General features: G+C 47.6%; 1 protein-coding gene across 1 annotated transcript; it reads right to left on the bottom strand.

Moving 5' to 3' along the window:
* Positions 1-575: 575 nt before the first annotated feature.
* On the bottom strand, positions 576-2,957 carry LOC124659553 (endonuclease 2-like). Its single transcript, XM_047197412.1, has 8 exons — positions 2,841-2,957; positions 2,568-2,739; positions 1,723-1,827; positions 1,487-1,626; positions 1,302-1,394; positions 1,135-1,202; positions 895-968; positions 576-780 (listed from the first exon to the last, which is right to left on the bottom strand). The coding sequence occupies exons 1-8, from the start codon at positions 2,955-2,957 to the stop codon at positions 650-652; spliced, it is 900 nt and encodes a 299-aa protein (XP_047053368.1). The 3' UTR covers positions 576-649.
* Between the last annotated feature and the right edge of the window lie 9,244 nt (positions 2,958-12,201).

Genomic DNA, 12,201 nt, shown 5'->3' with positions numbered 1-12,201 from the left:
TATTCATGTTAAGATCTTCAATACTAGATCCCATGGACCAAAGTGTTCTTATGTGAGGTGTACTACACGCTAGTGTACATGTACTTCGCGTTTTAGTGCACGTGTCATTACTAAAGTTGATATGACTCTATGAGTGCAATTTCCATGTGGAAGTGTGTCCTTCCCATTTGGCAGGACTAGTGTGTAACTTCCCAAGATGGGTGAGTTGTGGCACATGTATTTTTTTATCGAGATTTTTTTTTAAAATGGAACTGTTCACTCCATCATGTTGACAGGTTTCGACGATTTTTTTTTGTTATGTGAGGTGCATTTCCCACACTGTACATGTACTTTGCATGTTAGCATTGTGTAAATGATTGATTCAGACTGGTTATATTTAGCCCTTCCATTGGAGTGGCTTCAGTAAGAAAATTTACTTATCAGGAGGGATCCCTAGAAGGCTAAAACAGATGCTCACAAATCAATTCATATATGAATATGATCTCTAACAAACATTTAACTCTAAATCAGATGTCAACAAAAAAAACAAGATATAATTACAAAATAAACATTGCTTTGTACTGCACGTCTGGATTGCTGTATTGTTCAAGCAAATAGAGAGGGTTATACATATACAACAATTGTTTTTCCATGTGTGGCAATTATAGCCTCACTGTGCATATAACGGTATAGCATCTACTTTCTTCTTATCAAATATCCGGTTGAGTATCAGCGCCAGTCTGATGCCGCCCTGTGCTAATCTCTTCTCCACAACCGGGTACCGGGAGAAGTAATACTCATCTGCATCATTCCAGAGCGTATTCAGAATTGCCTACCATCAATACTGGATTCTAGGGCTAAATTCATAGTTTTCATGCATAGTTTTACTGTGAATATAAAAACTTAATTAATTACCTCCTAGAGTAATGTCCTCCTCTACATCCTTGTAGGCGTACTTGCATGCCAATCCTACGCTCTCAACTGCATAGCTGCATGAGAGATTATCATGTAAAATTTTGCGATCAATCAGTTGCACAGGAAGATGAAGTAAAAAAATTGGACAGTTTGGATATGAATCCTACTCATTTGCGCAGATCAATCAGTTGCACAGGAAGATGAAGTAAAAAAATTGGACAGTTTGGATATGAATCCTACTCATTTGCGCAGGTTGTCTGCGTGTTCGTGCAGTTTTTCCATTGACTTATATCCTCAGACCATCCATTCTGGAATTCGCAGCATCAGAAACAGGAAAGGTACTAGCATACTTGGAACTGGATGTAGAAACAAGTAGAGGAATAGCTAAGCCTACTAGTATTACTTACTGTCATGTTTGTGTGGAGGGCTTCCACCATGGTGTCCAGGTCCTTGTTGTATAGGTTCTTCATCACCGTGTCGATGATGCTCACATCCCACACCTAGCAAAGCATAACATTTACAAAACTTCAATTCTGAACACAAGCCTGAAATTTTAGACAGGGAATGCCCTATGGAACAGAAGAGCACATACATGGTGCAGGTTGGCCTTAGCCTTGTACCAGTGGACGTTGATGGTGTTCCCACCCTCGTCTTCCTCGAAGGCCACGTGCAGCGGCTGGTGCACGTCGCCGACGAAGTGCGCCAGGAACATCAGGCTCTCCGTCAGGTTATCTGGATTGGTGTAAATGGAGACCAATCAATGTTGAGAATTGTTTTGCCTGTTCTGACTGACAATGACTGGATGAAGCTCATGTGATGGTAACTTACATGAACTCTTTGTGGAGTCTTTGTAGGTGAGGAGCTGGTCTGTGTAGTTGTTGATGGCTCCGATGACACACATCCCTTGCACGCCTTTGGAGTCATGGCAGTCCCCTGAAATGTAACAGGTAACTCAAGCCATGAGCTCTCTAGCACGGTAGAAACACATTATCATGCCGATAGTTTTGTTTCATTGACGAATATAGCATGCCCATTTATGATCGAACTACTAACACGAAAAGGCGATATCATGGGGACACATAGCACATTATCATGTCGATGGGAACGGGTGGCATCATCGTGTCATGTGGGCAATGCGTGAAGCAAGGAACCAAACTCATCAGAGTAGAGTCGGAGAATTGTTTTAGCTTTACTCCAACCTCCAAGACCTCCCCTACAAGCAACGTCTGCTACTGATACTTGGATGGAAAAGAAAAAGGTACTACCAGAACAGACCAACGTCTACAACATCTCGTAGGGAAAAGGAAGTACCATCATAGATACCTTATTTTGGATGCCAAATTCCTCCTAACTACTACAGATGGAAGGGAAGATATGCATACTTGTGAGACTGACAAGTGTAGGCTCGCATTCCAGCTAGGAGTAGTAAAAGTGCAATTTGGACATATTTAGATGTTATCGAAAGTTTAGATGATTCTGGCCAATTGTCATCATAATCCAATGACACATGCATGGCTTTAACTGGAGAAAAAAAAAGTACTGTAAGTGCATTTTTTCGATATTAATGGCGCGTAATTGAACTCTGTTTAGTTTATGCGAGAGAAAAAAAAAGCATGGTTCAATGTGCTACTGTAGAAAGAAAGAAGGAGGAGGGCGAGGGAGGAGGAACCGACGGGTGGAGTTGAAGCTGCAGAGGCCGGGCGTGTTGGCGTAGTGGAGCGGGCTGGCCCAGTGGTAGCGGAACCGCACCTCGTCCGCCCACGGGCACATGGTCGACAGCTCCCCGCCCGCCGACGCCGGCAGCAGCTCCCGCACCGCCGCCGCCGCGTCCTCCGACAGGTACTTCTGCGCGCCACGCCAAGCAACCGCGCAATTCAGAATCCTTTCAATTCAGCACCGGCATTCCCGCGGGCGAAATCTGGAGTGTGCGGAACCGCGGAGCTCACCTCAGCGATCTTGCAGGTCATGATGTGGCCCTCCTTGCCCCACGCTTCGGCGCGGCGGGCGGCGAGGAGCGAGACGAGGAGCAGCAGCAGAAGCTGCTGCGGGCGCGGTGCCGCCATCTCCAACGCTCCATAGCTCTTTCCCTTCTGCTCTGCTCCGGCGGACGACGGCGAGGGCTCTCTGTTTGTCTCGTCTCGGGATGGTTTGCTTCAGGCCTGGGCTTTCCTATTAAAAAAAACGTGCGAGTGCGAGCGAGTGCGTGGTCGGGGTCGGTTGGGCTTGGGCCAATCCCGAATCCACCTATACAAAAGAACGAAGCTGCCGCTTCGGCGCGGGGATGTATGTGGTGGGGTCGACGCTTCGGCGCGGCGCCATCTCCAGTTGGCATCGCCCCGCGCACGAACCGGGAGAGTCGGAGCAATTAATTGCCCGCCGAGAGACGTGCCCGCCGTATCCATCAGCTGCGTACGGATTTCACGCGCACGCGCACCAGAATCACGCAAGTCAGCAGCCGCGCGCGCGCACAGCAGTTAATTCCTCCGACTAATTCCAACGCACGCCCAAACTTAATTTAATCACCGGCCCACTGATCGAATCGAATCAATGTTGCATGCAGGCCACACCGCGTCGCGTCGCCTTCCTTGCCAACACCTGCACCTACAAGTACGTACGTACGTACTGTATTTATTTGGTGTATCATCCAACAAATACTGCTAGTAGCTCCATCCATCGGCCGGTCCTCACTACTATTTTCATCATAATTAAGCTAGCTACATCGATTCTCTTAATTTGCTTCAAACCCGGCCCGCCCGTGCTATGCATGTACGATGTCAATTAGCCTAGATAATCAACTCATGTTTATCAAAATTTATGAAGCTTCTACTCTTTTTCCGGGCATCCGCATCGCACATCAAATCGTATGTACCCGATTGAAGATAAACCTACCTACCAAGGCGCAGACATCGCGCCTCTCAGGTCACAATCAGAACCATACCAAGTGGTCGAACCAACCAGAAAACTCGCAACACTAACAAACCAAAATATGAGCTCACAAGCTCCACCAATCACCCCTCGATCGGACGGTTACATACTAAACCAAAAATGCTACGCTACAAGATTCTATCCAATCAAACCACGAGGGCCACTTGTAAGCCACTCTTTAATCATCGCTTTCTCCCCAGCTCGCCGCGCGTGTTCGTCATGCGGTCACCGACGTAGCGCATGGGGGAGAAGGAGTACCACAACGGCATGAAACTTGTGGATGTCGCCTTTGCCTGTGCCGGGAGCTTGGCCGAATGCCTCCACCAGCTTCTTCGGAACGGCAGAGTAGACGTCGGCGTCGTGGGTGAAGCTGATGCTGTCGCCGGGGATTGCCATGTTGTTGATCTTTCGATGGAGGTACATGCACTGGCGGCGCCAGGGGTATGCCCCTGTATGCCCAGGAATACCATTATAATTTGGCCCAAAAATTTTTTTACTAGGCCCAAGCAGCCAAGGCTGGAAGCCCATAGACTCCACGCTCGGCAACTCCCAGCGAGGCAGCGATCGATCGACCCAGGTCCCAGGCTCTCCCTCGTATCGTTACCCAGTACCGCACCGCACGAGACAGAGACAGAGGCACGGAGCGGCAGAGCAACCCTAGCGAGTAGCGACCGGCGGCTGGGCAGGGCGGCGACCGACGGCGACCGCCTCTCCGGCGACCGCCTCTCCGGCGACCTGCGGCCTGCGGCCACGCCGGCAAGGCCACACCTCGCCCTCGCGCCCTCGCAGCTCGCAGGCAAGTCTCCTCTCTGCCTCTTCCCCTGTTCCCCATTTGGATTTAGGATTTACATGTTTATAGTTGTCTACTAAATTCGAAATTGCTTGCACCAAATTGATATTTTAGGCATTTAGAAGAGCTGTAGATTACTAAACTAGCACTAAAATTAGTAGATTGAAAATCAGAGTAGGCCATTTGTTCATATCTCAAATTTTCCATTGTTTTGGTTGTTATGTAGATGAAGAAAAAGAATGGTGCTGGGCTTGCTGGAAGCAGCATATATGCAATGTGGAATAAAGCTTCAAAAGCAAAGAAGATAGATGAAACATCCACACCAAATCAGATTGTTGTTGAATCAAGTGCTTCTCATGATGAGGTTCGAGAACAATCTTCGGTTGGCGCTAGTGCAAACAGCGGATGAAGAACGTGAACCGGCCAATAGCGTCGGAAACGCAGCCCCAATTGTGGACGATGATTTGTCAACTGATGAAGATGATGAAGCAACACATGCAGATTTGCAGGCCCTCAAACATGACCCTGGCAAGCGGATTCCCATATCAAGATATGCTGTCAATGATCAAGATAGAGTAAGAAGGAGATACATTGAGATGGGGCCATGCCAACCAAAGAATCACAAGTTTTTTGTCACAGTAAAGAGTGGAAAAGATCGCCGCTTTTGCCATGGTTGGTTTGCAGAATTTCCATGGATTGAGTATAGTGTGGAAAAGGAAGCCGCCTTCTGCTTTGTTTGCTATTTGTTCAAAGATAAAACAAAATGTCCCGGTGGAGATTCATTTGTGAAGGATGGTTTTAGGAACTGGAACATGAAAAGTAGATTGGTGAGACATGAAGGTGGTGTTGGTAGTGCTCATGCTCGAAGCTCGGAGAAATTTGATATGTTCTGTACACCAAGAGCATCAATCCGAGCATCTCTTTGTTCAAGCAACTCACAATACAAGGCTTTGTATTTGCAGCGTTTGACATGGACACTCAAGTGTTTGAGGTTTCTATTGCATCAAGGCTTGGCATTTAGAGGACACGATGAAAGTGAAGATTCACTAAATAAAGGAAATTTCCTTGAGCTCTTAAATTGGCTTGCAGGAAATTTTGAAGAGGTTAACAAGGTGGTTCTCAACAATGCTCCACGGAATTGCAGGATGACTCACCATGACATACAACATGAGCTGATCAAATGTTGTGCGCGGAGACTACTAAACTACTCATTGAAGAACTTGATGGTGGTCGGTTTGCAATACTTGCAGATGAATCTAGTGATGTGTATCGGAATGAGCGAGTTGGTTGTTTGCTTGCGCTATGTTGATAAGAAAGGAAGGGCAGCTTGTAAGATTACTTGGTCTTGCTCATGTTGAGGACACTACCTCTTTGACACTTAAAGCTGCAATTCAGGAAATGCTTATGGAGTACAACTTGACATTTGCCATGGCCCGTGGGCAAGGATATGACGGAGCTAGCAACATGAAAGGTAATGCCAATGGTCTGAAAAAACTAATTATGGATGAGTCTCCTTCAGCCTATTATGTGCATTGCTTTTCCCATCAACTACAGTTAACTCTTGTAGCTGTTGCTAAGGAGAGTGGAGATTGTACTTGGTTCTTTCAGCAGCTTGCACACTTGTTAACTCGCTCTTGGCATGTCTTGCAAAAAGATGAGGATGCTTCGGATTGCTCAAGCCGAGGAACTGATTGATGCATTGGATTTGGAAGAAGTACAAACGAGGACTCGGGCAAAATCAGGAAATGGGTTTGGGAAGGCCATGTGATACACGTTGGGGCTCTCACTTCGGGACGAGTGAACCGTGTCCTCTCTCTATATGCTGCAATAAAGAGAGTCCTAAAGAAGATTGGAAAAGAGTACCATGGTGCGGAGGCTCAAGCTGCTCTATCAGTGGAGACATCAATTTTGTCATTTGAGTTTGTTTTCATGGCACACTTGTTGCAAGAAATATTTGGATACACGAGATGACTTGAGTAGAGCTTTGCAAACAAAAGACCAAGATATTGTTCATGCTATTCAACTACTTGACAATACGAAGTATCACTTGGCGGGCTTGAGGTCTGATCCCGGATGGGACGATTTCCTCATTAAGGTAACATCTTTCTGTACAAAGCACAACATCAAAGTTGTTGATATGAAGGCTCGTTACTATCCTGTTGGTCGACCTAGAAGAGGTGATCTCTTTAATGGTGCAGATAATTACCATCGCTTCCATGTTGATATGTTTGTGAGTGTGATTGATAGGCAAATTTCAGAACTAAATGGCAGATTTGATGAGGTAAACACAGAACTACTTAATTGCATGGCAGCATTCTCTCCCGTTCGCTCATTTGCCGCTTATGATCAAAATAAGTTGGTCAAGCTTGCTTCACTGTTTTATGCTACTGATTTCACAATTGATGAATTGGCAAGAATTCCATGGCAACTAGACATGTATATTACTCATGTGCGCAGAGATGAAAGGTTTCAAAACTTGAAGAATATAGTTGAGCTTTCAGTTATGCTTGTGGAGACAAATATGCATGCACCGTACTTTATTGTTTACAAGCTTCTCAAGTTGGTACTGATTTTGCCAGTAGCTACTGCCAGTGTTGAAAGGGTATTCTCCTCCATGAATTATGTGAAGAATAAGCTAAGAAACAAGATGGGTGATGATTACTTAAACAATTGCATGGTTACATTTGTTGAGAGAGAATTATTCAATCAAGTGAAGGATGAGGATGTCATCAATCTCTTCCAAAAGGGTGCCCGCAAAGTTATATTGTAAGAGGTACTTCCTCTTTCCATTGAAATTTGTTGTTCTACTTCGATTTGTATGGATTTAAGCACTTTAGTATTATGTATTGTACTGGAATAATTGTTATAGTTCTACTGAAATTACTGTCCAACTGAAAATATAGCCTATATAGGCTTTTGTTTGTGCTTTTCTAGGCTTTGTGAAAATTATAGGCGTTTGCTTGTGTTTTTGTTTGATTTGAGAACATTTTTTTGGCTGGTGGGAATACCCACCAGCAATTTCCTGGAGCCGCCGTTGGGTACATGTCCCTGAGTTGGCGCTCCGTCGGGCAGAAGGCACATCTCGAAGGAAAAAAATCTGGGAGAGGTTAGATTAGAATTTTTTTGTGTGTTTGCCCCCTGAGCCATCCTTGGCAAGCTCCGCCACTAGACGTTGTCATCGTCTTTGGACATAATGGATCAATGTCTAGGATTGAGTTGAGTTGTCGCTGATCTTGGATCCCAATAAATGCTCTCGCCGATGGCGAGCGAGCTTTCTAGGGCTGGTTCGACGTAATCTGATTCGATCTAGGTATGGATCGTAGCACCCTATTTATATATAGAACCTAGTCTCAGTCGAAAACCGAATCAACGTGGACCTGTAGAGCTTACTGAACATGCATGATTGGACTTACAGCGTACAACTGGTGATTAATTCCATCCGTAAACATGCATGCATGAGAAGCCAGGACAAAACAGGCCGAGTAGAGCTGATCGGTCGAACGTTTGTATCCATCGATCGATACTCTGCTCCAACGAATTCGCGATAGATGCATGTACTGATGTGTGTCTCTCTCTCACCCAAATTAAACGACTTGTGCCAGCTAAGCAAGGACCATTCGATCGCGCTTTGCTAGCTCATTTTCGTTCCTTGTTATTTTTTCATGCCCGAGGCGGAGCACGACCGGGGTCACGCCTGAGGTGATCAATCACTTGAGCTAGTCGTAAATCGCGAGATGCATGGACTTGAGCCGTACGTCGATTGGATACATGCATGAGTCGTGCCCCTGTACACACATACGTAGGTGTGCTGCCGGCGGAGGCATCGACCGACCGATTGGTACGTGTTTAATTTCGCCAAACTACTCTACATGTGTGCTGGTGTCCGGAGACACAACGGCTCATCATTTTTTAAGCTCAAACTCGTGCGTGTGCACGTGGTCGAGTTAATAATTCAAACATCCATCCATCCATCTGGGTGTTTTACACGTACACGTTCACTTCAACTTACCGAGCGCCCTTCTCTATTTTTTTAAACCTATAAGAGCATCTCCAGTCGCGTCCTCCTAAACCATCCCCAAACGGCGCTGGATTGAGTGTTTGGGGGATGTGTTTCGTTTGTGCCGTGTTTGGGGGACGTCGCTCTCCAGCCGCGTCCCCCAAACGCCGCCCCAAACATTAAAATACTCTTTTTTTATGTATTTCATTTTATTTCAATAAAAAGAAGAAATATTCCACAAACTAATACATAATTTGGAACGTGGTTTACATGAAGATATAGTTTGGAACATGGTTTTCCAGAAACTAATACATAGTTTGAACCATGGTTGACAAACATATAAAAGATTGCAAAAAAACTAAACCTAACTAGGCCGGACATCGAAGGTTTCGTGTGTTCGCTGCCAAGAAAGAACACTCGAGGGCACACCCAGTCATCCAAACTGAAAATCCAGCTGGTGAGGGTGCCCCTGTTGTGTTATATTGTGATCCAAATTCATATAATAAAGGGAGGCTAACTTCTGACGAGCGGAGCGAGGCCCGTCGCCGGAGGCTTGGGCCGAAGCGTATGGTACGGATCGTTGGCACCGCCTATATATACATCTTGTAAGCCGCCGGCTAGGGTTTATCAGATTATAAGATAATCCACGGCGTTTGTAAACACCTCCCGATATAGTGAAGTTTTGCTGGCTGGCGCCCGTGGTTTTTTTCCCCTTCTGTGTTGGAAGGGGTTTTCCACGTTAAATCTTGTGTCCCCTGCGTGTGTTCTTGTTTCCTTCTTCGTTATTTGCTTGTCGCTTTTATAACATGTTGGTTCTTCCGAGGAAGAACATCCGGAAACCTTCGTGCATTTTTTCGCTGCGAACAAACAACACTCTTCAGTCGTCCTCCTCCTCGGCGCTTTCGCCGTGGCAGTTCCGGCGACAACGCGTCTCGTCGAACACCTTGACGCTCATGTCCCTGTCGCCGAAGTAGGAGAACACGAGAACGAAGCCGACTTCGAGGCAGTGGTAGCACGCGAACTTCTCCCAGCCGATGTGGAGGTACATCTTGCCACGCGTGTCGTAGATCACGTCGACGATCCACCGGCAGCAGTGGCAGCCATCCTCCCGCAAATGCAGCGAGCCCGGGCGGTCGTCGTCGGCGACGAAGTCGGCGAAGTTGACCGGCAGCCTCTGGATGCCGTGTGGGTCACCCTTGAGGACGACGATGAACTCGAACAGCACGGGCCCCTCCTCGTCCTGCCTGTCGGACGATGAGGACGACGACGGCGACCGTGCAGCTCTGCCGCGCCCGCGGCCACGACCACGACCACGACCGTGAGCTCGGCCTCCGCCTCTACCAACCATGGCGTTGACTCTTGAGATGGTGGCGGCTAGGGTTGGGGAGAGAGGCGCTAGGGTTTGTGTGTGAGAGGGACGATGAGAGGCGGCCCTATTTTATAGGCCGGAGGGAGGCGAGGGAGCGGTGGCGCTCATTAACGCCGGCACGCGGAGCTAGGCGCGATGTGACACTTCGCTGCGCCTCTGCGGGAACTGATGGGTCTGAACGTAGGTTAAAATTCAATGTGCCGCTGATGGATCTGCCCCGCCACTCCCCGCCTCGCTTTTCGGTGCGTCCGACGTCCCCGGTACGTCCCCTGTGGGGCGGGGACGGGCTCGAGGCACCAGACACCGTATCGGGGCGCGTCGGACAAAAAGCGGCTTTGGGGGACGCGGCTGGGAACGCTTTTTTGTCCGGCGCGCCCCAAATCGCCATGGGGGATGGTTTGAGGGACGCGACTGAAGATGCTCTAATGTGAAACTCCCACTTCGAGGATACCAAGCCGGCTTTTGTAGGAAGTTGGATCTTTTTGGCTTGTTCATGTTCCTATGATTTTCATTTACCATAGATAAATCATAAATTCACATGGAATCATCACTCTCGATGGAAATCTAAGAGGGGGGAAGAGAGCCCACGAAATAAGGGTTTCACCTAGAATCGCTATAGAAATGGTCGTAAACCATCATCTCTTGCATGGAGTCTTTTCAGTTGTATCATCACTATGACATATTCTATCGTTCTCAAAGAGGAAAGTCACATAAAATCAACACTTTGGATCAAAAGTTTTCATATTTTTGGAGTCGTAAAAACACGGGAACGAATGACATCATGGCAGAACCCAAATTTAGTGCGAAACCAAAATTCGGAACCCACCCCTCTAGCCCGCTAGGAAAATTCGATTTCTGAGCCAATATTTGGTTGTGGCCGCGCGGGAAGATTTGGGCTCAAACTAGAATTAGATTTGGACCAGAACCCCACACCTCGCGACCCTATCCTCTCCCATGTCCCAGCGCCGCCGCCTCTTCTCCTCCCGTTCCCCATTCCGCCTCCAGATCCCGGCCTGCTCCGACCACCGCACAACACCCTCTCGTCCTCCTCCGCCGAATCCAGGGCCTAGCACCATGGATCCGCTGCTCTCACCACAAACCCTAGCGGGCGTTACAGAGGAGCAGGAGGAGAAAGGCGCAGCCTTTGATGTCCATGGAGGTGGCGGCGGCGCATCAGCGGGTGGGGCTGAGGCCGCACGGCGACCGACTACACGACGCGGAGCAAATGTGGCCGGCCAGCAGGCCGCGGCCCACAGCTCCGGCGTCCTCGGGGACCACCGGAGAGCGCGTATGGGCGCCGCGGGTTGCTGCAGCTCCGGCAGGACCTCCTCGTCGTCGTTCTCTATCCAAGCCGGCTTCCACCTTCACCCTCTCCTGCGATGACATCAACCGGGTTGTGGTGGGAGATGGAGAGATCGAGAGGGAGGAGATGCTCGGGTCGCCGGCAGACGGTGCCAGCGTACAACGACACTTTCATCCCAGCGCCGACGACCTGTGTTCGACGACTTGGTTCGGCCATTGCGAGGTATAAATCTTCTTCTCCTTGATCTGTTTGAAGTGCATCTCCTAGTACAAGCTAGCTAGTATGTTTTCTGGTCGATGTACCTAGCTATAGATAGTGCTGCTCCTCGGTCAATTTACCGAATGTCCTAGAAATAGTCCCATGTGCATGAGACATCTCAGGTTACGGGATAAAATACTTCACCTGGGATGAGCCCTTTTGGCAACTTAATTTTCACAAATACCGGGATGTGGATCTGCCAAGAGCTGGCATTCCTGTTCAGAATTTGCAGTATGGTGTGTGATAACAAGTAGCAGATCAGTAGAGATCTGTCCATGAAAAGTTCAGATTTTAGGTGTCTATTTTCGTGTGTGCTAGATACATCCAGATACGTTTTTGTTTTAGTAATCTAAACATGGACTCTTGATGTGCAAGATTAGCTAGTATGAGCTGTGAAGGTGCTAATGTTGCCCATTTTCTCTTCACTGAAGACTGATAAACCAAATTCGAAATACTGCATGTATGTGCTGAATCAAGAACTGAGATCAATTTCCGTTGATGGCTATTTCTTTTCTCGACTGACTTGTTTGCTACAAATGTTTAGGTATTTTGTTCTACTTTGGTGAACATGCTAGAATAGTATACAAGTGCGTGGGATTTGTTTGGGTGTATTAGAAAACCTGACGATCTAGTTTGCAGCCACAAAACATGGAAGAAAAGCTTTT

Source organism: Lolium rigidum, chromosome 6 (genome assembly GCF_022539505.1).
Source record: "Lolium rigidum isolate FL_2022 chromosome 6, APGP_CSIRO_Lrig_0.1, whole genome shotgun sequence".
NCBI lineage: Eukaryota > Viridiplantae > Streptophyta > Magnoliopsida > Poales > Poaceae > Lolium > Lolium rigidum.
This window is presented reverse-complemented; position numbering and strand designations above follow the sequence as displayed.